The sequence below is a fragment of the Leptopilina heterotoma genome, unplaced genomic scaffold (assembly GCF_015476425.1).
Source record: "Leptopilina heterotoma isolate Lh14 unplaced genomic scaffold, ASM1547642v1 Lhet_186, whole genome shotgun sequence".
NCBI lineage: Eukaryota > Metazoa > Arthropoda > Insecta > Hymenoptera > Figitidae > Leptopilina > Leptopilina heterotoma.
This window is the reverse complement of record NW_025110905.1, coordinates 138,371-160,227: the sequence shown is the minus strand read 5'-3', so window position 1 is coordinate 160,227 and position 21,857 is coordinate 138,371. Positions and strand designations below refer to the sequence as shown.

At 30.4% G+C, this 21,857-nt stretch overlaps 1 protein-coding gene across 1 annotated transcript in view; it reads left to right on the top strand.

Annotated features, from left to right (window-relative positions):
* Nucleotides 1–21,857, top strand: part of LOC122500436 — a 146,465-nt gene that overhangs the window by 90,501 nt on the left and 34,107 nt on the right. Inside the window, exons 4-7 of the mRNA XM_043609361.1 lie at nucleotides 25–135; nucleotides 227–331; nucleotides 13,495–13,767; nucleotides 14,081–14,363. Of these exons, the coding sequence (XP_043465296.1) occupies nucleotides 25–135; nucleotides 227–331; nucleotides 13,495–13,767; nucleotides 14,081–14,363 (772 nt within the window). The remainder of the gene's footprint in view (nucleotides 1–24; nucleotides 136–226; nucleotides 332–13,494; nucleotides 13,768–14,080; nucleotides 14,364–21,857) is intronic.

Sequence of the window (21,857 nt, the reverse complement as noted above, 5' to 3'; positions counted from 1 at the left end):
ATAAAGTTTCATTCTTTTTTACAGTGAATTAATACGAAATCACACCTTAAAATTCTTAAGTAAAGCTCTACCAATACTCAAAGCTGATGATTCACTGCCAAAAGTTGCTAAAGTGCAACCTTATTCTCAAAATTCGTAAGTAAAATAATTTAAAAATTAGTATAAGTTACTAAAAACAAAACAAATGAAGAAACGTGAGATTATATTTTTAAATTTCCTACTTTAGAGTTGATACGAACGAGAAAAGAAGTAGAAGTAAACGAGCCGTAAATTCAGAAACTAAAGTGGAAAACCGTACAGGAAGGAAATTGTGTGAAAACCAAAGTGGAGTGTAAGTTACTTTTCGCACTACTTCTTGAAAACTGATTTTCATTTCAAAATTTTGAGTTTTATTAAAAATCAAATTAAATAAGATATTGAAAATCCGAACCAATAATTTTCTGAAACTTAATAGCATGTTATCATCAAGGTTGTAAATATTAACCCTTTGCGTCACAGTGGGTCGCTCAGCGACCCACCTTTTCCTTCTCAGTTTTCAGTATTTCTATGGCATATTTATTAATAAATTTAGGGTTTTTTTTCCGGGCATGTTCCTCATACCTAAACAAGTCTAAGAAAACTGTTGATTTACAATTTGTTAACAATAAAAATATTATAAACAAATAGATAACAAAAAATAATGCTTCTTTTTCAGAAAAAATTCATTTTCTACTTATCCTTACTAATTTTTGAGATGATAATTTTTTTTCTTTACAAATTAGATCCTAAACTTTATTTAGAATTACTTTTTTTATTTTTTTTATAATTTTTAATAATAAATAACAATTTTTTGTAATATTTTATAAAATAAAAGTATTTCAGATGAAATTTCAAACCTATTTTCATAAAACTCGTTACTCGGGGGTTTTTGGTGTCGCTGAATACGAATCTAGCATCAGATTTTTAAAATTCAAAATGGCGGATCCAATATGGCGGACGCGAAAATTAAAAATGAACTGAATTTGCTTGAAACTGGTTACTCAGGGGTTTTTGGGGTCTCTGAATACGAATCTGGCATCAGATTTTTAAAATTCAAAATGGCGGATCCAATATGGCGGACGCGAAAATTAAAAATAAACTGAATTTGCTTGGAACTGGTTACTCAGGGGTTTTTGGGGTCGCTGAATACGAATCTGGCATGAGTATTAATAAATTTATTAATAAACTTAGAAGATTCAAAGCGTTCGGATAAAATTAAAGAGTAAAATCAAAAGTGAATGAATCCTGACAATCCACAGTCAGGTAACTCGTTTAACGTAAAATCCTCTTTATAGTATTTGTCTATAAAAAAAAGAATTAATTTTTTGATACTGAATATAATGTACCATTTTTGACAATCCGATTGAACAAACTGTAGATATTAGTAAAGATTTGCTAACCGATGAGTAACTGAAAATGTCAAACTTAATGCAGGATGTGATGTAAAAAAACACAAACAATAATACTGCTTCTATTTATTTATTTTATTTATATTGTTTATACTCCTGCCCTATTGGCCTTACGCACTTCGACAAGAGTCCCCGAGAAATACTTTTTTGGATTAAGCATAACCATTCTACTTTAGAAATTTTCTATATATTAACCGAATTTGCGTCTACAGCCGACTTTATTAGGAGTACTCGCATTACGCCTGGACCACCCGTCAATGGGTTTTCTCGCCAGAGAAGAGGGAAACTGTAGAAAACCTCTCTGAGTACAACCGCTTTATCGACAGTCGAGTTCTAATGGTGTGTACCGGACAATAATCGACGGTGCACATCATTATACCTCGACGTCAAATCTCCCGCTCAGATTGTCTCACGTGCCGGAAAAATACCAAGCCAAGTGGGCGCGAACCAAGGATACTTATACCCTTGGTCCTTAAACGACCACCAACGCCAGGCATCTATCCGACTGAGCCAATCTGTCGGTCATAATACTGCTTCTACTCAACAAAATACCTTCTTTCAACGTAAAAGCTATATTAACATGTTGAGAGAATCGTTAATAATAGTTTCTCGAATGTCGTTTGTTTGAATGAAGTTGATACTTACCTTTGGAGGGAATCGTTCGTGTTAGTCTGTCGTTTGTCATTTGTTTGTTTGAAGTCGGTACTTACCTGTGGAGAGAATCGTTCGTGTAAGTCTGTCGTTTGTCATTTGTTTGTTTGAAGTCGGTACTTACCTGTAGAGATAATCGTTCGTGTAAGTCTGTTGATTGTGATTTGTCCGATTGTAGCCGATACTCACCTGTGGAGGAAATCGTTTGTGTTAATTGTGTCGATTGTCATTTGTTTGATTAAAGTCGGTACTTACCTGTGGAGAGAATAGTTCGTGAAAGTCTGTCGTTTGTCATTTGTTTGTTTGTCCGCCATATTGGATCCGCCATTTTGAATTTTGAAAGTCTGATACCAGATTCGTATTCAGCGACCCCAAAAAACCCCGAGTAACGAGTTCCAAGCAAATTCTGTTAATTTTTTATTTTCGCATCCGCCATATTGGATCCGCCATTTTGAATTTTGAAAATCTGATGCCAGATTCGTATTCAGCGACCCCAAAAACCCCCGAGTAACCAGTTTCAATAGATTTCAATGACATGAAAAATGTATGACTCAAAGGGTTAAGAGGCGAAACAATACAAGCTTGTGTAATTGAATTAGAATTAATAAGGCTGAACTCTACAACTTTTTTTAAAACAACAACGAAAAAATAATGCAACGTTTTATTTTATTTTTACTCCAAATTACATTTTATTTTATTATTATTAACTATAATAATCGTCGTATTCATTCTTTCAGTCTGTCCACACCTGAAGTAAGTCATGATTATGCTGTTGTTTTTTGATACGTTTTGATATAAATATTATACTACTTTCATTTTTTTAATTTATTTATATTATTTACATTTTTTAATTAAGGTAGTTGCACCAGTGAAAGAATTGACACCAGTAAAAGAACAAATTGATTATTAATCACGATATTTCACAAATTATAACTTTTAGCAATATAAAAAAATATTTTTTAGTTTCTTAATTCTTCAAAATAAATAGTTTATGATAAAAAAATAGATTCAATATGCAATTTATTTCTGAAAATAATTTTTTAATATTTTGATGGGTTATAAACATGTCAAATGAACGATGCATAAACAGAAAAAAAGGTTACAAGTTTCAGGTGCACTTAAATAATATTTCTGTCTTGAAACTTAGTTTGGATATACTTCCGATTAGTGCATATGTTTGATTTTAATAAAACATGGTATACTTACGTAATTTTGTGCCCTGATTACGAATATCATATAATATCATATATCCCTTAGTTTCCTTACGTAATTTTGTGCCCTGATTACGAAAAACACATCATAATGTAAATTGGCGACTAGGTCATCTTCATGGTAAAAACCATAAAAAACACCATAAAATTGTGATTTTTTTGCGTTTAACTCGTTGGATTGGATAAATCATAATTTTGATTGCGATATTTTTTGTTTTCGATTTAATTCTGAAAAACCCAAGGTAGATAAACTCCTTCCTCCTCCAAATAAAAGCAGAAAAACATTTACAAATATTTTTAAACACAAAAAATTATTAAGGAGGAAGGAGTCATCCACCTTGGGTTTCTCAGAATTAAATAGAAAACAAAAAATATCACAATTATCTCTCTAATCAATTAAATTTTGATAAAAAAATTTTCCAACCCAAAATGGATAACTCCTTTCTCCTCCATATGAAAGCAGAGAAAAATTTACAAATATTTTTAAAAACAAAAAATTATGATTAATCCAATCCAACGAGTTAAACGCAAAAATCCACAATTTTATAGCTACCATGAAGATGACCTAGTCGCTAATTTTCAATATGATTTTCGTAATCAGGGCACAAAATTACGTAAGGAAACTAAATTTCGTCGGATGGGTAAAGGAAGGTGCCAATTCAGACTAGTCGTGTAAATCGTGCCGTTTCAAAAAACACGTGAGAACCCTGCCATTTTAACTGAGATTTAAGAAACATGCCAACTCAAAATTGACGTTCATTTTTTTTATTTTAGGTTGACACTTGTCAGTACAGAAAAATTTGAAGAAAAGGTTATAGTTATACAAAAATGATTTTTCTAGTTGAATTTTGCATAATTGTTATTTTATTTTGAAAAAGGCAGATTTCTCACGTGTTTTTTGAAACGGCATGTTTTTCATGACTAGTCTGAATCGGCACCTTTCTGCACCCATTCGACGATTTCAAGACGATTGGCGGTTAGAGCGATTCGGAAGTATATCCGCACTTTTTATAATTTCGATTATATTTTGTCTGCTCGTCCTCTAGGTCAAAAGGTGTAGTAACGTTAGTTGCTCGGTCAAAGAAAATTAAGTGAAAATAAATTCATCCGACGAAAGTAATTCGAGTTATTCGAGTGTTGATAAACGGAGAAAAAAAATCAAAGCGTGAAAATAAAGTGTTATGGAAAGAGTTAGATAAGATAAAAAGAAAATTGAAAAAAAGGCGTCGATCACGTTCTCGTGATTCATCTTATGGAGAAGAAGATAGAAAAAAGCGTCGAAAGGATCATCGTTATTTCTAAAAATCGAGTGTAACCCCTGATAGAGACAACGGTGAGCTAGCTCGTGGAAGTTCATCACGTTGTAGTCAGAATTCTCAAAGACGCTCGAGAAACAAAAATTATTAGGAGAAGACCCTTTCAAAAATATATGTGTAGGACCTCCGATTTATCGAGCAATAGCGGACAGATATTTTGCAGAACGGATTACCTAAAGACAAAAAAGAGGAAACTTTGAAGAAATTTTCACCAGCAGAAAATTGCTTTATGCTGCAGGCTCCTAAACTAGGACCACATGTCCAATCTTCAATGAGCGCCATTTCAATCAAAAGAGATGCGTATCAAATGTTAGCTCAGAATCAACTTGGCAAGAGTATTTCGGTGTTAGGTACAGTGCTGACAGAAATGGTTAACCTGAAAAATGAAAAAGAAGATCAAGGACTGCTTGAAATAAATTTCAAAATTACAAAAAAATCGTTAAAAAATATTTTTTATTATTTTTATCAAAGTTTTTTCCTAGATTATGAATAAATAACACAAATATTAATTTTTAAACATTATTCCATGTAATTTCTAATTTGTTTAAACAAATTATTATTGTTTATTTCAGGGACCGACACGGACACGAAAAAAAACGAAAATTCGTATCGTGCCCGTGCCGTGCCTTGGCACGACACGAATAACGCTTGGTAATTCGTGCCGTGCCAAGACACAAATAAAATTTTTGAAATGTGTTGTGCCAAGGCACGTTTTAAAGGCACGCATGGAATATTGTGTAGAATCTCAAAAGCAATATTTAAGGCACGACACGATTTCGTGTCGTGCCTAGGCACGGCACGAATTACCAAGCGAACTTTGTGTCGTGCCTTGGCCTTTTTCGAGAAAGATGCTTTACTTTGTGTAGGTAAAACATTAAAAGATTATTTAAAAATGACGAAGACTATCAGGCCAAGAGGGGAAAAAAGGATATTTATAAGTTTCAAGAAGCCTCATAGAGCAGCGTGTAGCCAGACCATCAGCAGATGGATAAAAGAGACGTTGGAGGAAGCGGGTATTGATTCACAAGTGTTCACATCGTATAGTACCCGTCATGCCTCTACATCCGCAGCATTAAGGAGTTGAGTCAGTGTAGAGGAGATCAGAAAGGCCGCTGGATGGACACCGTCCTCAAAAGTATTTACACGTTTCTATAATTGTCCACTAAAGGACCCTACTCAGTTTGCAAAAAGTATTTTAAATACATAAGTTCATTTAGTTTGTTAACAGACTCAAAAGTGTTCTAAAATAAAAATAAAATTTTGTTCTTTCGAAGGTAAAAAATTTCTTTTTTAACTCGCAACAGATCCTCTGAAAGTCTACACCTTTTGACCTAGAGGACGAGAAGACGAAATATAACTGTAAAATCAAACGAACTTACATAAGTGAAGTTCGATTTCAATTATATGAGTCTTCTCGTCCGAATAGGTCAAACCCCTCCTCCAACCCTTTATAAAAATTATCTGTCGCGAGTTCAAGACTCTAAAAGTAATGAGATAAAACGGAACAGGAAGTAAGCAGGAGTCGGCACGCCACCTGAATTGGAAGTAAGAAACAAAAAAATCATTTCGATTCCGGCAGGACGCGCCTCTGCACATTACGGCGTCTTGTCGACAGTACGGCAACCGTCCTTCAGAAAGGACAAAATTTATTTTTGTAAAAAAACATTTAAATTTTATAGAATATTATAATGTATTATTTTATACATAATTTATTAAATATATTAATAAATATTGTTATTATATTATGTTATTTTGAGCTTAAACAAAAAATTCAATTAGCGATTTTGACAAAATCGACATTTTTAATAAATCGCCATTTTTAATGCTATACAAATATTTGAATAACTTATAAAATAATAAACGTTTTCTAATGCTCCTCTTCTTATTTTAAAGGTCATTTTCAACAGTATGAGAATTACTTTAGGTATTAACGTGCATTCTTTGCTTAGAAATTGTAAGCAAACCAAAGGTAGGACACCCAAATTAGAAAAAAATAATAAAAAATAGCACAGCATTTCAAAAAAGATTTTGAACTAAGAAAATAAAAACAATCTTCCAAAGTTTACACGTCGTTTTAAGAAGCAAAAATAAATCACCTCCACTGAGATGAGACAAAAAGTCAAAAATTCGAAAAAACTTGAAAAAACTAAGTTTTTCAAAAGTTATCGTGGGAACAAAGTTTTTGTCTACGGACATACAGACAGACGTAATCGCCGGACCATGTTTTTTGAATTCAGGGCACCTTAAAACCCAAAGTTATCATAAAATTAGCAAAAGTCAATTATCCACGAAATCTAATACCTTCTCATGTGATGAGAATGTAAAAAACCATTTTCAACAAGATAGGATTAAAAATTAAAATTTAAAAAAGGGTCAAACCAGACCAACTGTGTTAAAAAAATTTCATTGATTTTCCAAAATGTTAAAATTTTTATGAATATGTTTTAGTTTTAACATTTTAGAAAATCAATACAATTTTTTGAAACCCAAAAACTTAAAAAAAAATAAGTTTCTATGAAAAAATGTTATAAAGAAAAGTTGTTTGTATTTCCCTAACCTAAAATAGTATGAAGTTAAAAATTTGAAAATTTGAAAAAATTGAGTTTTCAAAATTTTGAAACTACTGTATTTTTTGTATTTTTTAACGAAAATGGCTGGTTAACAAAGTTAGCCTTCATTTTTACACTAACTTCAAGAGAGTTAAATTTAAAAAAGGGTCAAACCAGACCAACTGTGTTAAAAAAATTTCATTGATTTTCTAAAATGTTAAAATTTTTATGAATATGTTTTAGTTTTAACATTTTAGAAAATCAATACAATTTTTTTAAACCCAAGAACTTAAAAAAAAATAAGTTTCTATGAAAAAATATTATAGAGAAAAGTTGTTTGTATTTTCCTAACCTAAAATAGTATGAAGTTAAAAATTTGAAAATTTGAAAAAATTGAGTTTTTAAAATTTTGAAACTACTGTATTTTTTGTATTTTTTAACGAAAATGGCTGGTTAACAAAGTTAGCCTTCATTTTTACACTAACTTCAAGAGAGTTAAATTTAAAAACGATCCGATAAGTTTTTCAAAAGTTATCATGGGAACAACATTTTGTGTCTACAGATAGACATACAGACAGACACCATCGCCAAACCATGTTTTTTGGGTTCAGGGGACTCCAAAACGTGAAGATTTCATAAAATTAGCAAAAGTCAAAATTTGCATAAAACTAATACCTTCTCATATGATGAGAATGTAAAAATTTGTTTCTTCTCGATATTGCATAAATTCTAGGAGTATTAACATGAAAGACAAAAATTGATATTTCGACAATAAAATTTTTTTTATAATTTTGAACAACTTTTAATTTTTTAAGCTAAATTTTCAAATAAATAGTTCGCTTGTTTGTAGTAAAACAAAATTTCGCTTGTCCCATTCAAAAAACAAATAACTTTCAGAGCAAATTTAGAAAACAAGTAAACTTCAGAGACATAATAGAAAACACGTAACTTCCAAGTCCAAATAGAAACCACGTAACTCTTACAACGTATTAAGAATACACGTAAACGTATTTTTGCGATTTTTCAGAATAGCAATTTTAATATTTAAAATATTCTGATAATTCGAAACATGAATAAATCACCTTTAAATCCATGCAAATATGAAGTTTATAACCTTCTGTATTTGTAAATGTAGCGCGGATCACAAAAATCCTTTTGATAACCCCTAAATAATTACGTGAAAACTGCATTGTCGAACATTATGAACCCAAAAATGATTATTTTTGAAAATTTTTTTAAATTTATAAGTTTAAAATTGAAGATTAACATAATTATAATTAATGTAAATTATCATTAATTTTTATTATTAATAAAAAGTAAAATATTAAAAATATTATTTATCTCTAACCACAAATGTAAAGTCATATTTCAAAATTTTTCCTTGTAATTATTTTACAAGCTTCTTTTCTGTTATTTAAATTTTTCAATAATTATAAAATTTATTTAATTAATTTTAGAAATAAAATACAATTTGTCATATTTTTTAATTATTAATTATTACATTTTTCAATAATGACAACATTTATTTAATTAATTTTAGAAATAAAATACAATTTGTTATATTTTTTAATTTTTAATTATTAAATTAAATTATACACAACATTAATAAGTGTTTTTTGTAGAATTAATCATAAAATTGAAACAACTTAAAAAATTATTTTTAAACGTTTTGAAATTATTTTTTTGACTTTTGACTTTTTTTATTGTAAGTGCGTTTCTGCTTAGATGAAACAGCTTTTCTTTTTCGTTCTCTTCCAATGACAGGTTCTTTGACTGTTTCTTCCTCATCTGATTCAATTACATTTTCCGAAGTATGTAATCCCTTGTAATAATCGTGATGTTCCACAGGAATATGATTCTGATCACAATAGAGCATCAAGTCCTTGTGTTTTAATTTAGAGATTGGAAAACATTTTTCTTGGTAAACATTGTTTCTTGGTAAACATTTTTCAATTCATAAGAATCGAAATTAACAGGTCGTCCAGCACCTTTTGTTGATACTGTAATCGGGTTATCATCAAAGTTCACTTTGAATTGAAACTCATGAGGAGTAGAACCTTCAACTGAAATTTGCCTTATTTTCGTCCAGGGAATGTGACTTTTATTAACATCATTATCGAGATTCAACTTGTCAGAAAGATCCTTCCAATCAAAAATAATTTCTTGATTAACTTTTACTAAGACAATTGGATGTTGTTTTGACCTCTTCGCTGCTGCAATGCTGTCATACCACATGGATGGTGTAAAAAGTTGTAGCGGTCGCGTTTTTCTTTCAATTAAGCTGTGAACTGTGTCGGCAGCATTAAAAGTGTGGCCCTTTTCTAAAAACGTGTGTACAATTTTGACATTAAATTTGCTTGCTGCGTACAAGAACGCAGTAGTTACATTTCGATTTTTATTCTGCCCAACACAGTTATCACTGTAGAACCTAAATTCCGTTATTCCAGCTTCTACTTTTCGCTTCATAAAATGAAGAAGAAAACTGGCTACCTCGTTTGACCCTTTTTTCGCGATTGTTTCATCATATACATAACAACAGTCTTCAAATCTGCCAACATCGACAATTGTGAAATTGTTGACAGATAACTTTCTTCTATAATAATAAACGGAGGCGTTCGCTTTAGGGCAAATAAGAGCCTTTTCATAGTCAAAATGAGCAACCACGAGATTAGTGCTTGTTTGAAGTCGTGCCACTTTTGTATCCGCATCTTTCTTTACGAGAACTGTATCCTTATTCATTATATGTTTCGAGTAACTTATTTGGATTGGTTCTCGTTCATTTTCAGGTGTGTTTTTCCAAGTATCGCAAACATCACAGAGATCTTTTTTCAAAAGAAAAAAACTGATGTTATATTCACAGTTAAAAACATCCCTGTACTGTCTTTCAGTTGCAACCTTTTCGTCTGGATGTTCTTGTGACATCCACTGTTCGTAATTTGCATGTAAATCAACTACTGACTGAAAATCTTGAACAAGATATTCTTTTGTGAAATTTTGTCTCGAATAGTGACTAGGCATTCGCTTAAGACTGTCAATGTGATTCCTGATAAACACCTTCAATCCTTCAGTGGTAGACGAGCTAGGCCTAGAATTCTTACCACGCATGTCAGGTGTAATGAAACCTCTGTCTTCCTGCTTTTTAACAACAGTTTCAACCCAAGAATCGGTAATGTCCAAATGTCCAGGAACATGACTTTACAAACTTGTACTAATCCATTTTGTCCTGGAAGAAAGAAACTTCTTGTTGATTTCTTTTTCGGGGTTGATAGATTAGATTTTTCGATTTCATTAATTTTTAAATTCCTTAATATGAATCCCCATTTTTCAACCTGAGTAGGAATTTCCCAAAATTTTTGAAAAACAATTTGTCTATCAGCTTCTGTAATATTTAAATGACATTTTCGGCGGCAACTTAAATCACACCCGGCTTGTAATTTGCGAGATCTTCTGGAAATAACTTCCCCATTCTTATTCGTACGTTCGTGTTCTAATCCTTTAGCAAATTGCTCTTTCAATACATTTTTTTCCAAATTTCAGGCTTAGCCACACGTTTTCGAGTTAATTTCTGATTTGATTCAGGTACCATTGCGTCATTTTCGCCATCAATATTAACTCCGGATAATGTTGAAGTTGAAGGATTAGGCTGCAAAGTGTTCAAATTTTCATATGCTGGATTATGAAAAGAGATCTCATCAGAAATTGGTCTTTCTTCTCTAATATTGTCAAGCAGTAAATGAAATCTCGCATCAAAATTCGTTTCAAAATTTTCTTCACCTACAATAGAACAAACATGATTAAAACCAGTGATTTAATATAAATTTTCCTTTTTTATATATTTTCTATTTCATTAATAATTAATAAATTATTTATCAAAAAATTTTCGGAAACCAATGATGAAGTTTATAAAAAAATAAAAAAAATAAATAAATAAAAAAAAATAAAAAGAAATAAAAGTAAATAAAAAGTAATTAAATAAAATAATAATAATAATAATTAAATAAAAGTATTTCTATCTGGTAGTTACTTTGGAGATCATCTTCGTCAGGATTAAATGATTGACACGAATTTTCATTTCCTTCTTCCATATTTGAAAATAACTTATTCTATGAAGACGCCGTATAATCATTTCTAAATGAAAAAATAAAATTTATGCTGGATAGTAGAATAGAGTTTTAAAATGTTTTGATATTTAGGGGTTAAAATGTTAGAATCTAAACATACAATAAATATTTAAGACAAATGTATTTAATTTAAAAATAATGCTTTGATTTAATATAATTAATATTATTATATAAAATATGAGAAGATAAGTAAGTATACTTACAACTATTTAAAAGTATTTTCCAAACATGACAGTAACTTTCTGTGCGTCAAAGTATTGTTTACACGAACTTAACCACTACGAATTATGACAAATCACTATCAAATTTTTTTTCAGTATTGAAGTTACGTGTTTTTTGCACGGACTAAATTTACCAATTGCACAATATGTCATTTCGTAAAACGAATATAATTTTTTAACTACATTTAATTTTACTAAAAACAACTAATTAATAAAAAGATAAATTTATCCTCTATCGAATACGATAAAAATGTCCAAACTCAAAAAAATCGAGTTATGTTGTTTCTAAACATGTTGTAAGTGTTACGCGATTTCTAAAACGCTTTAGATGTTACGTGTTTTTTACATTGTCTCTGAAATTTACGTGTTTTCTAAATTTGCTCTGAAAGTTATTTGTTTTTTGAATGGGACAAGCGAAAATTTGTTTCTTTTCTACTGGCTTTAGAATTACGTCACTATTAACAGCTGTACATAAATATTGTTCAAAAAATATTATTTATTAATGTTATAAACAAATTAACTTACCAATGAATTGTTTATTTGTTTTTAGTCGAAATGGCATAGTTTTTTTCTAATCGTTCTAAAATTATGTTACCAATAATATTTATGGACATTTTTCATAGTTTATTATTTTAATATTTAAAAAATAAAACTGTTCGGTCTTGAAAAGATAAAGTGAGCGGGCTTACCTTGGAAAATTGTGATTTCGAAATTTGGTATAATATGCGTATTAAAAATTTTCTCTAAGAAAAACTAAAAAAGATAAATCAAAAACTCTTTTTTATTTTTTTAGTAGAAATCATAAGCTTTCAAATGATATAAATTAACTTGGATTTGGAGAATAATTTCTTAGATTTTCACCGATCTGAAAAAAAGTGAGCGGGTTTACCCCAGTCTCCCCTACTGATAAACACGACGAAAACGCTAGTAGTGCACGATGTTAGACGCCGCACTGCGAGCTATTTGCGCGCAAAGCACGCATCTATCCACGGAGCTCGATGAACTCTGCCTGCCCGAAGGGTGGTCAAATTTTTCCTGATGAGGATGCAGAATACTGCATCGAAACTCGTCAAAATTCTTTTGATGTTAATAAATAAATATAAGCTAATAGGCCACAAAAATAAAAAAAAATTTCCTCTATTAAGTAATAATTACTTTAAAATTGATACCTACACATAAAAATTAGAAATGAATTTAACTTGAAAAAAATGTTTTTTTAAATTTTTAGTCTTTAACCCTCCATCCGTCGCATGGTGAGAATTTCCCTCACCCAGTTTCTTTTTTAATTTATAACTTTTAAAATACAAAAAATTATAATTTCATATTCTCAGTACCTTTTACGGCACTCTTCTTCTTTACATTAAAACAATTTTGGTGTTTTTTTATATTTTAATTTCTTTGTTATTGAATTTGAAAGCAGCAAATGTCGGGGATTTTTGACGCGAAGTGAGGGAACTTCTCACCATGCGACTGACCGCGTATATATAACAACCAATAGGTTGTTTAGAAATTCTAATGAACATTAAAAAAAAAATTTGGCATTTTAGAACAAGTTTGGACTAATTTATGAGGGTGAGAATTTCCCTCACCTGCGACGGATCGCGTTACAAAAAAAGGTGCGACGGATGGAGGGTTAAAAACGCTTGTATGTATTCTGTAACTCAATCTACGCACCGGTCAGTCACCAAATAGATCGATCTATCAAGATTCTTTCCATTCCACATTGTAATTTATATGATTTTTTTCATTTGTACATAAGTAGAATTGAGGCCCCGGATCTTAAAAGGGCACTTGTACCATTTAAAATTAATGCTGAAAGTGCCCTTTTAAGATCCGGAGCCTCAATTATTGTCGAGATGAACTGAAAATAAAGAATACTTAATAAGAATTTGATTTTTATTTGATTAGAATATTTGAATGAAATCCTTAAGGACATGTTATTCAATGCCCAATAATTACAAAAATAAAATGAAAATTTGAAAAACTTTTTGATTTTAGAATGTGTATGTTATACAAAGCTATTCAAGGAGAGTCACTTACACCTGCAGCTGCCGAAAGACGAGATGAAATACCACCATCTGAATATTATCAAAGAGAACGACCTACACCTCAAGAGAAACCTGAATACACAGGACCTCCAACGCCTTGTCCTGCAAAAGTTGAATATGCGACACCCGTTTTTGCCAAAAATTATCAAGGAGTTTGGCGTTATGTTGTACAAATTCCTTATGAAGGCTATTTCACTCAGACTATTGAAGTTACAAGATGCATGTAAATAACCAATTAATTTAATATTTGAAACTCAGGGCTAAAAAGCCTTAACACTCATTTGCTAAAATTTTTTCTAGCCGAATTAAAATTAACTTGAATTTCTATTACTTTACAATTTTTTAGTAATTGAATGTTTATTTTACAAAATATTCAGTACAGAGAATATTGAATTTACCCTTTTTCCTTTCTAGAAATGAATCTTTAGTAAAATTCTCATTTAACGGAATGTTAGAAGTCAATTTAAAAATTTCAATTAAAATTTGTTTTTTAATTTTCAACCAAATTCAAAATAATATATTCTTTTTTCACGCAGGCAATCGCGATGTCACTACTTAGATGGTGGATGCTTGTCATCTCCTAGATGGACGAGTTTACTTGTGGCTGAAATTTTTTACCCAGATACATTTTTAGAAGAAAATCAAAATAATCGATTCCCTGGACCAAGAGACCCTGTCACTGGGTCTCCACCTCCAGTTTACGATTTCCAAAACTACCAACAATATTTGCAAAAACGTGCTGGGGAAAATGAAGGTCGAAGCAGTTCAGCATCTCAACCACATAATTGCGATGGAGTCGATGAAATGGGCTGCTTTCAGGTATTTTAAAAATTTTATATCAAATTTGAGAAAACATCAAATTTGAATATTTTTAGTATTGCATTTCAAAGTGCAATAACTGAAAAATCATTAAAATGGTTATTAAAGTAAAGAATAATATAAAATATAATCGCATAATTGCGTTTTTGGAAACAGGAGACCAGCATAATAACATAACTCGACGCCCTCGTCAATATAGTGTTTACTCGAACGCCATTGCAATAAAGCGTTAATTCAACAAATTGTGCCATATGGTGTCTATTCAATTGTTTGTCCAACATAGTCTTAATTCACTTTGATTTCAAAAAAGGGTTAATTTAATTTTTAAAAGTCCATATGATGCTTATATTCAAACAATTGTCCAATATAATTTTATCAATTCATTGTAATTTTTTTTACAAACCCGTGTGGAAAAGAGGTGTTGGTCCACAGAGGGGGCCCGCATGGATCGCCCACATCCATGAGGGGCCCATGTGGGTGATCCAGGCGAGGCACCTAATGGAAACGATATGCTCATCGTTGAGGGCCCTCACGTTTGCCCTCATCTTTGCCCCCAACTTACCCTCGACTTTATTTTTCAAAATTAAATTAATAAATATTATTAATATATATTGTTATTTATTAATAACAAACAAGTTCAGTTATTAATAAATAACATCGTTATTTAACGATTTTTAGTTTTTGTAATTAAATCGTGACAAAAGAAAATCTGACGCACGCGGGAATTGAACCTACGACCTACCAGACAAACGCTCTTTTTTAAATTTGTTTATTGATACCAGATACAATATACATGATAATGGAGTACAAACAAATCCTTCAAAAGTACTCCTACCTTATTTTTCATACCTTAAAAAAGCTGAATTTTTAACGACATGTCTTACAAGACAGGAACTCAGTCGTTGACAATTGTTTATAATTTGTTTTTATATTTTATAATGTATCAGGTTAAAGACCACCTTACAAAAATAAGACCGGTCAAAGGCCTTACAGTATTTTGTGTGTCTTGGCAGAGAAGAGGAAAAAATATTGGTTATAAAAAAAAATATTTAAAATTGCTGAGAGTAAAACCTAACTCATTTTATTACCATACTATTTTTATAACTGTTTCTCTTTTCATTTTAAATAAATTTTGTTTTATATAATAATAAAATAAATTGTTTGTTTGATTTGTTGATTAGTGACCAACAAATGTGTCATTATTTTTTTACCTGCCAAGAAAATTTTTTGGATGGTTATGAAAAGAAGCTTATTGACAAGAGTATTTCGAAATTTGATTGGTTAAATAAGAAATATTACAATTTTCATTTTAATAAAAAACCAAATCCGAAATGGATTAGAAACTTATCAAGTGTGACCATTCCACAAGATGTTTCATACTTTTTAAGTCTGGGGGATAAATTTTATATTAATCCGTCGGATAAATCTGCTGTCGTTGAGGACGCTCTGACCATGACTGAGGAGAGAATTAATCTCATCCCGGATAATAAAAGGGATGTTTTCAGAAGCAAGTTAACAGGTGCTTTACAAAATTATTTAAACAATAATCATAATATTTTTAACAATTCTATATATAATACTATTGGTAATAAAACTAGACAATTTCTTAAAGAAAATAAAAACATAGTAGTTTGTAAAGCCGACAAAGGTAATGTCACTGTTGTTTTGGATAAGGATGAATATGTAGATAAATGTTTAACCCTCTTAAATGATGGTAATATTTATAAACAAGTAAACAAAGATCCTACTCAAATTATACAAAGACGAATGAATGCCAAAGTTGATTTGCTTCTCAAGAATTCCTATATAAATTGTCCAATGTCGAAGCATCTTAAATCTTATAATTCGGTAGCTCCTAAATTTTACGGTCTGCCAAAAATTCATAAATCACAGGTTCCAATGAGACCAGTCACTTCTTTTTGTGGATCACCAACTAACAATTTGTCACAATTCATTAGTACGCCCATTAAGAAAATTATTAGAAATTCAGAGTTTCATGTAAAAAATAGTTTTGAGTTTATAAATAAAATTAAAGATTTTCATATTCCTAACGACTTCATTTTGGTCTCATTTGATGTTAAATCACTTTTTACAAACGTTCCTAAAGAATTAGTTTTGAAATGCACAAAATTAAAATGGAGAGAAATCAGGCAGCACACAGATATTCCCGACAATATATTTTTAGACATTTTAGAATTTTGTATTGATAGTGCGTATTGTTCATTCAATGGTAAATTTTATAAACAGATTTTTGGTACTCCGATGGGTTCTCCATTATCTGGCACCATAGCTGACTTAGTGATGGAGAAACTTGAATCGGATGTTCTTAAGAAATTGGATTTTGAATGTATTTTTTATTTTAGGTATGTGGATGATGTTATTACATGTATCCACAAGGATAACGTTAATTGTCTTCTTGATGCCTTCAATGGCTATAATAATAATATACAGTTTACAATTGAAATTGAAAATAATGGTCGCATTAGTTTTTTGGACACCCTTCTAATAAGAGAGAGCAACTCTATCATGACTGATTGGTATCACAAAGATACTTTTTCTGGTAGATATTTAAACTACAATTCTAATGTTTCTGTTAAAGATAAAATTTCCATTGTTTATGGCTTGGTGGACAGAGCCATTAAACTATCTGATAAAAAATTTTTTAATGATAATTTGAAATTTGTTCACGATATCCTAATTGAAAATAATTACCCTGTAACCTTTTTAAATAAATATATTAATTTACGTTACCAATTTTTATTAAATAACAATGCTAATAATAATAATATCAAAGAACCTTTTTCTTCCTCTAATGTAGTCGTTTTGCCTTACGTAAATGAGCTGCAATATTTTTTTAAAAATTTATTTAATGAGTACAATGTTGGCGTCGTTTTCTCTTATGATAAGGATCCGTTTAAAATTTTTTCAAAAAATAAAGACCCTACTTCTTTTGATTTAAAATCGCATTTGGTTTATTGTGTACCTTGCCAATGTGGAGCTTGCTACATTGGTGAGACTGGTAGATATATTAAAGACAGACTAAGTGAACATAAGAGGGATTGTAGAAATGATAGTAGAAAAAGAGCTTTGGTCACTCATGCACATGAGAATGACCATCTTTTTAATTTCGAAGCAACAAACATCATATGTAACGAACGAAATTACAGACGAAGGAAATTTAGAGAGATGTTTCACATTCTCAAGTCCGAAAACTCTGTTAATAAACAGACTGATTTAAATAATTTGAATCAGTTTTATCATTCATTAATTCTCAGTACTAATTAACTAATATATTTATTTTGTATTAAAAATTTTCTTAGATTACTGCTTATTTGAAATTTGAATTTACCTACTGTATGGGTTTCTTCCTTACCATATATAGAGGTACTTTTCAGTTTCACTTACTATCACTGTAATTCACCAATATATTTGAACAAGTTGAACAAGAGGGATCAAGCATGCGAACACATGTTTTTTCTTTCCTCTTCTTTTTCCGTTTGTAAATTTTTTTTTTTTATTATTAACAACATGTTTTATTTTAAATTTGTCCTTGTTGACAAATTAAGATGTGTTTTTTTGAATTATATTTTTAGTAAATTTCCGGGAAGAAACCTTCTTGGTAAGTTATAGGTTATGTTATAGGTTATGTTCTTCTAGATATTTTTTAATATATTTCTTTCATTAATAATTGTATGTAATTTCAGTTTAAAATTATCTGAGGATGCCTGTCGTCGACGGGCGAAAGCTAATAAATAATTATAAAATTATATGAATGGATTTTTTCAAAAAAACAAAATAAGTTCTCACTAAAATTACAAATCCAAACAAAATAACATCGTAATATAAAATGTAAATAATATTATTAATTTTTTTATCTTTATTGTCGTAGTTCGCTATTAAATCCATTTCTTATTGAAATTGTGAAATTAAAAAGCATCTGAAGTTGGACACATATTTAAACTAAAGATTCTTATTCACATAAGTACAATAAAACTAATGATTCAGATGAAAATTTATCAAAATTCATAGGGAAGAGTGGTCCTAAGTTGGCCGCCTAAGCGAATTGGTCGAAAATAGTAACAAAATGGAATTTAATCAAGTCAGCAAGTATTTAATTGTGTTTATACAACTCAGGCGTATTATGGTCACTTTATTTATCTGTACAGGCGCGTACTAAGTTCCCCCTTATAACCCAGCAGTCAATAAAGTAACCATTATAGCCCTAGGGAGATAAAGGGTACATTATTGACAGCTCACAGGTCAATAAAGTACCCTTTATCTCCTTAGGGCACTTTATTGACCAGCTGGGTTATATGGAAGAACTTAGCATGCACCGGTACAGGTAGCATAGAGTAACTATAATACGCTTTGCTCGTGCTACGACTCGTTTTTCAATATTGTGCTCGGTACATAAACTCGGACGTACCTCCCTTGTTGCATAATGTACTATTATCGATCGTTTTCCTATAATTTTATGTTATTTAGAACGTTATAGAATGGCTTTTTTATCCCACATGCACAAAAATGGCGCTTTTAGATAGCTGATGACAGGGAGTAAAGTCACACATTTGTTCGACCCTATGAAAATGGCGACCATTTTCTCCCATGTGAGAAAATAACAGCTGATCTCATGCATTATTTTTGCCCATATGAGAAAACGGCCGCCATTTTTATACAAGTCGAACAAGTCAAACTCCTTGTCGTCTGCTATCTGAAATCGCTACTTTTGTGCAATAGAAATAAAAAATATCGTAAGTAACATGGGAATAAAGGCAGCCAATTTGTTTACCGTGATTTTTGTGACACGAGTGCAGGTCTTGGGGCGCCCTCGACCTCCACTCGTGTCACAAAAATCACCGTCTTAACCCATTAACGCCCAACTCGTGAAAATTCTTTTGTCATTTTCAAGCTACGTAATAATAAATAAAACTGTTGACAATTAATACCAGAAGTACATTTTCTTAAGGTTTCGGATGTACTCTTTCCGATTCCGGGGTCAAAAATAAATTTCGTCTAAACAAAAATTAAATATGGCGGGTTTAATGTCAAAAAACACAAAATAATTTCATTTTTTCAAGTTTGACATTTTTTTTCACCTCGATAAAGTGTAAGACTAAAATTCTATTTTCAACCATCGGTGCATAAAAATTATACACTTTCGAGAAAAGTAAAGTAGAATAAAAAGTTTAAAGATGGCGGACAAATATGGCGTCAAATCTAATGTAAAATTTGAAAATGTTGGGCAACATTCTTCACATTGCCGAAAAGTCAATGGATTCGCCTGAATTTTGTTATTCGGGGGTTTTCGGTGTCGCTGATTACGAATATGAACTTTATTTTCAAAAATTCAAAATGGCGGATCCAATATGGCGGACGAGTTTTACAAAAATTCATCGAATTCATTTAAAACTTGTCACTCCGGGGTTTTTGAGGTCGCTGATTACGAATATAAAATTCATTTAAAAAAATTTTAAATGTCGGATTCAATATGCCCGACTTATTTTTTAAAATTGATCAAATTCACTTGAAACTTGTTACTCGGAGGTTTTTGAGGTCGCTGGCTACAAATATTAACTTCATTTTTAAAAATTCAAAATGGCGGTTTCAATATGGCGGACAAGAAACTTTAAATTTCATTCTATTGGCTTAAATCTTGTAACTCGGGGCCCACCAAAATACATGGGGTTATGGCACTGTGGTCTTTTGCGCAGGATACTTTTTTCGGGTTGTGTTATATTTACAGATTATAGGGTGTTGTGGGGTGATGTGAAACATGGGGTGATGTGCAACACCGCCGATTTCTGATCTACAGTTTGATATTGAAAAGAACCAAGTATTGCCATTAGTTTGTGTCCTCAGTATCTTGTTTTTTATATATAACTCACGAGACTGCTCGCAGCTAGGTTTGCTGTACGTAAGTTGACTGAAATTTCTCGAGCAGGAAATTTCGTGAAGGGTTTTAATTTATTTTATAGATAAGAATGTGTTTATTGTTGGTTTTTAGGTGTTTTTAAATATCTGTTTATATTTTGTGTTTCCATTGTATTGTATTGCGTACAAATCATTTTTCGCAAAATATCATATTTGGGGTGATGTGCAACACTTTTTTCTTTTTTATACTTCACGTGCCATAACTGCGATTCACATGATAAATAAAAAATTCTGAGTTATATTCCTTCAATTATATTCCTTATTCAGTTATGAATAAATAAAAAATTAAACAAAAAAATATTTTTTTTCTTTTGTGAAATCTCCACTTTTCAGAGGTCAACTATAGTTAAAAAAATTTACTAAAAAAAAAAATTAAATTAAAATTTACTAAGGTACTAATTTACTAAGGTATGCCTTAGTAAATTTTTTGTTGGCAGATTTTGATTAGTTTGCATTGAAAAAGCCTAAAATTAATAATTAAAGAGATTTACATTGATATTTATGCATTACATACCTGAATTTTACTGGTGTTGCACATCGCCCCAACTTTTTTGAAAAATAAAAAAACAGACGTTTTTGAAAAAGCGAAAAATTTGTGGGAAAAATTTAAAATTCTGAAAATCTAATAATGCATAAATATTCTATTATAATGCCTCTAAGTCATTTAATTTTGAAATATTTAAAAATTCAATTATTTGACATGTTTTTCGTCCAACGAAAAAAACGTTGTACATCACCCCACAACACTCTATCTATAGTTAAAAAAATCCGAATGCTAAAAATTTTATAAAAAATCAGTAAATTTTCGTTTTCTTTATTTTATTGAATTTAGACTATTCAATATTGACATCTTAAGTATTAAAAATATGTATTGAACATTTTCTGAATTTCAATTATTGTATCAAAATTCATCTGAACTAGAATTAGAGGTTTAACCAATTTTCTTCAGACGACCACCAATTTCTTGGTCAATGAGCTTCGTTTTTCGTATATAATTACTACGGTGGTCCAAAAAAAGTAAAATCGGAATTTTAATGCTCTTACCACCTAGGATTGTTCTATATGGAGAAAAAAATACCCTTATTTTTTTTGAAAATAAAAAAATATTTAGAGGTCGCTCAAAGCGCTGAAAGTTTTCCATGTAAAATGCATGGGGAAAAACACTTTTTCGTAGAATTGGGATAGAATCCTTGAAAATCAATATTTTTCATTCAGCAAACTCTGATTCTCTTCAGAAGACTTCAAAGAATAGTGCTAAATTATTTATTTAATCATTTTTTTAAAATTAACTATTTTTTATAGTACCCCAAAAAACCCCATAAATTTCAAAATTACAAAAAAATCGTTAAAAAATATTTTTATCAAAGTTTTTCCTAGATTGTGAATAAATAACACAAATATTAATTTCTAAACATTATTCCATGTAATTGCTTATTTGTTTAAACAAATTATTATTGTTTATTTACAACTTTTTATCTAATTGAGCTAAAGAGTTGCGATTTTTTCTCAATTTTGCAACTTTTTAGGCCGAATGTAACCTGTCACTTTCAACTAAGTAAGAAA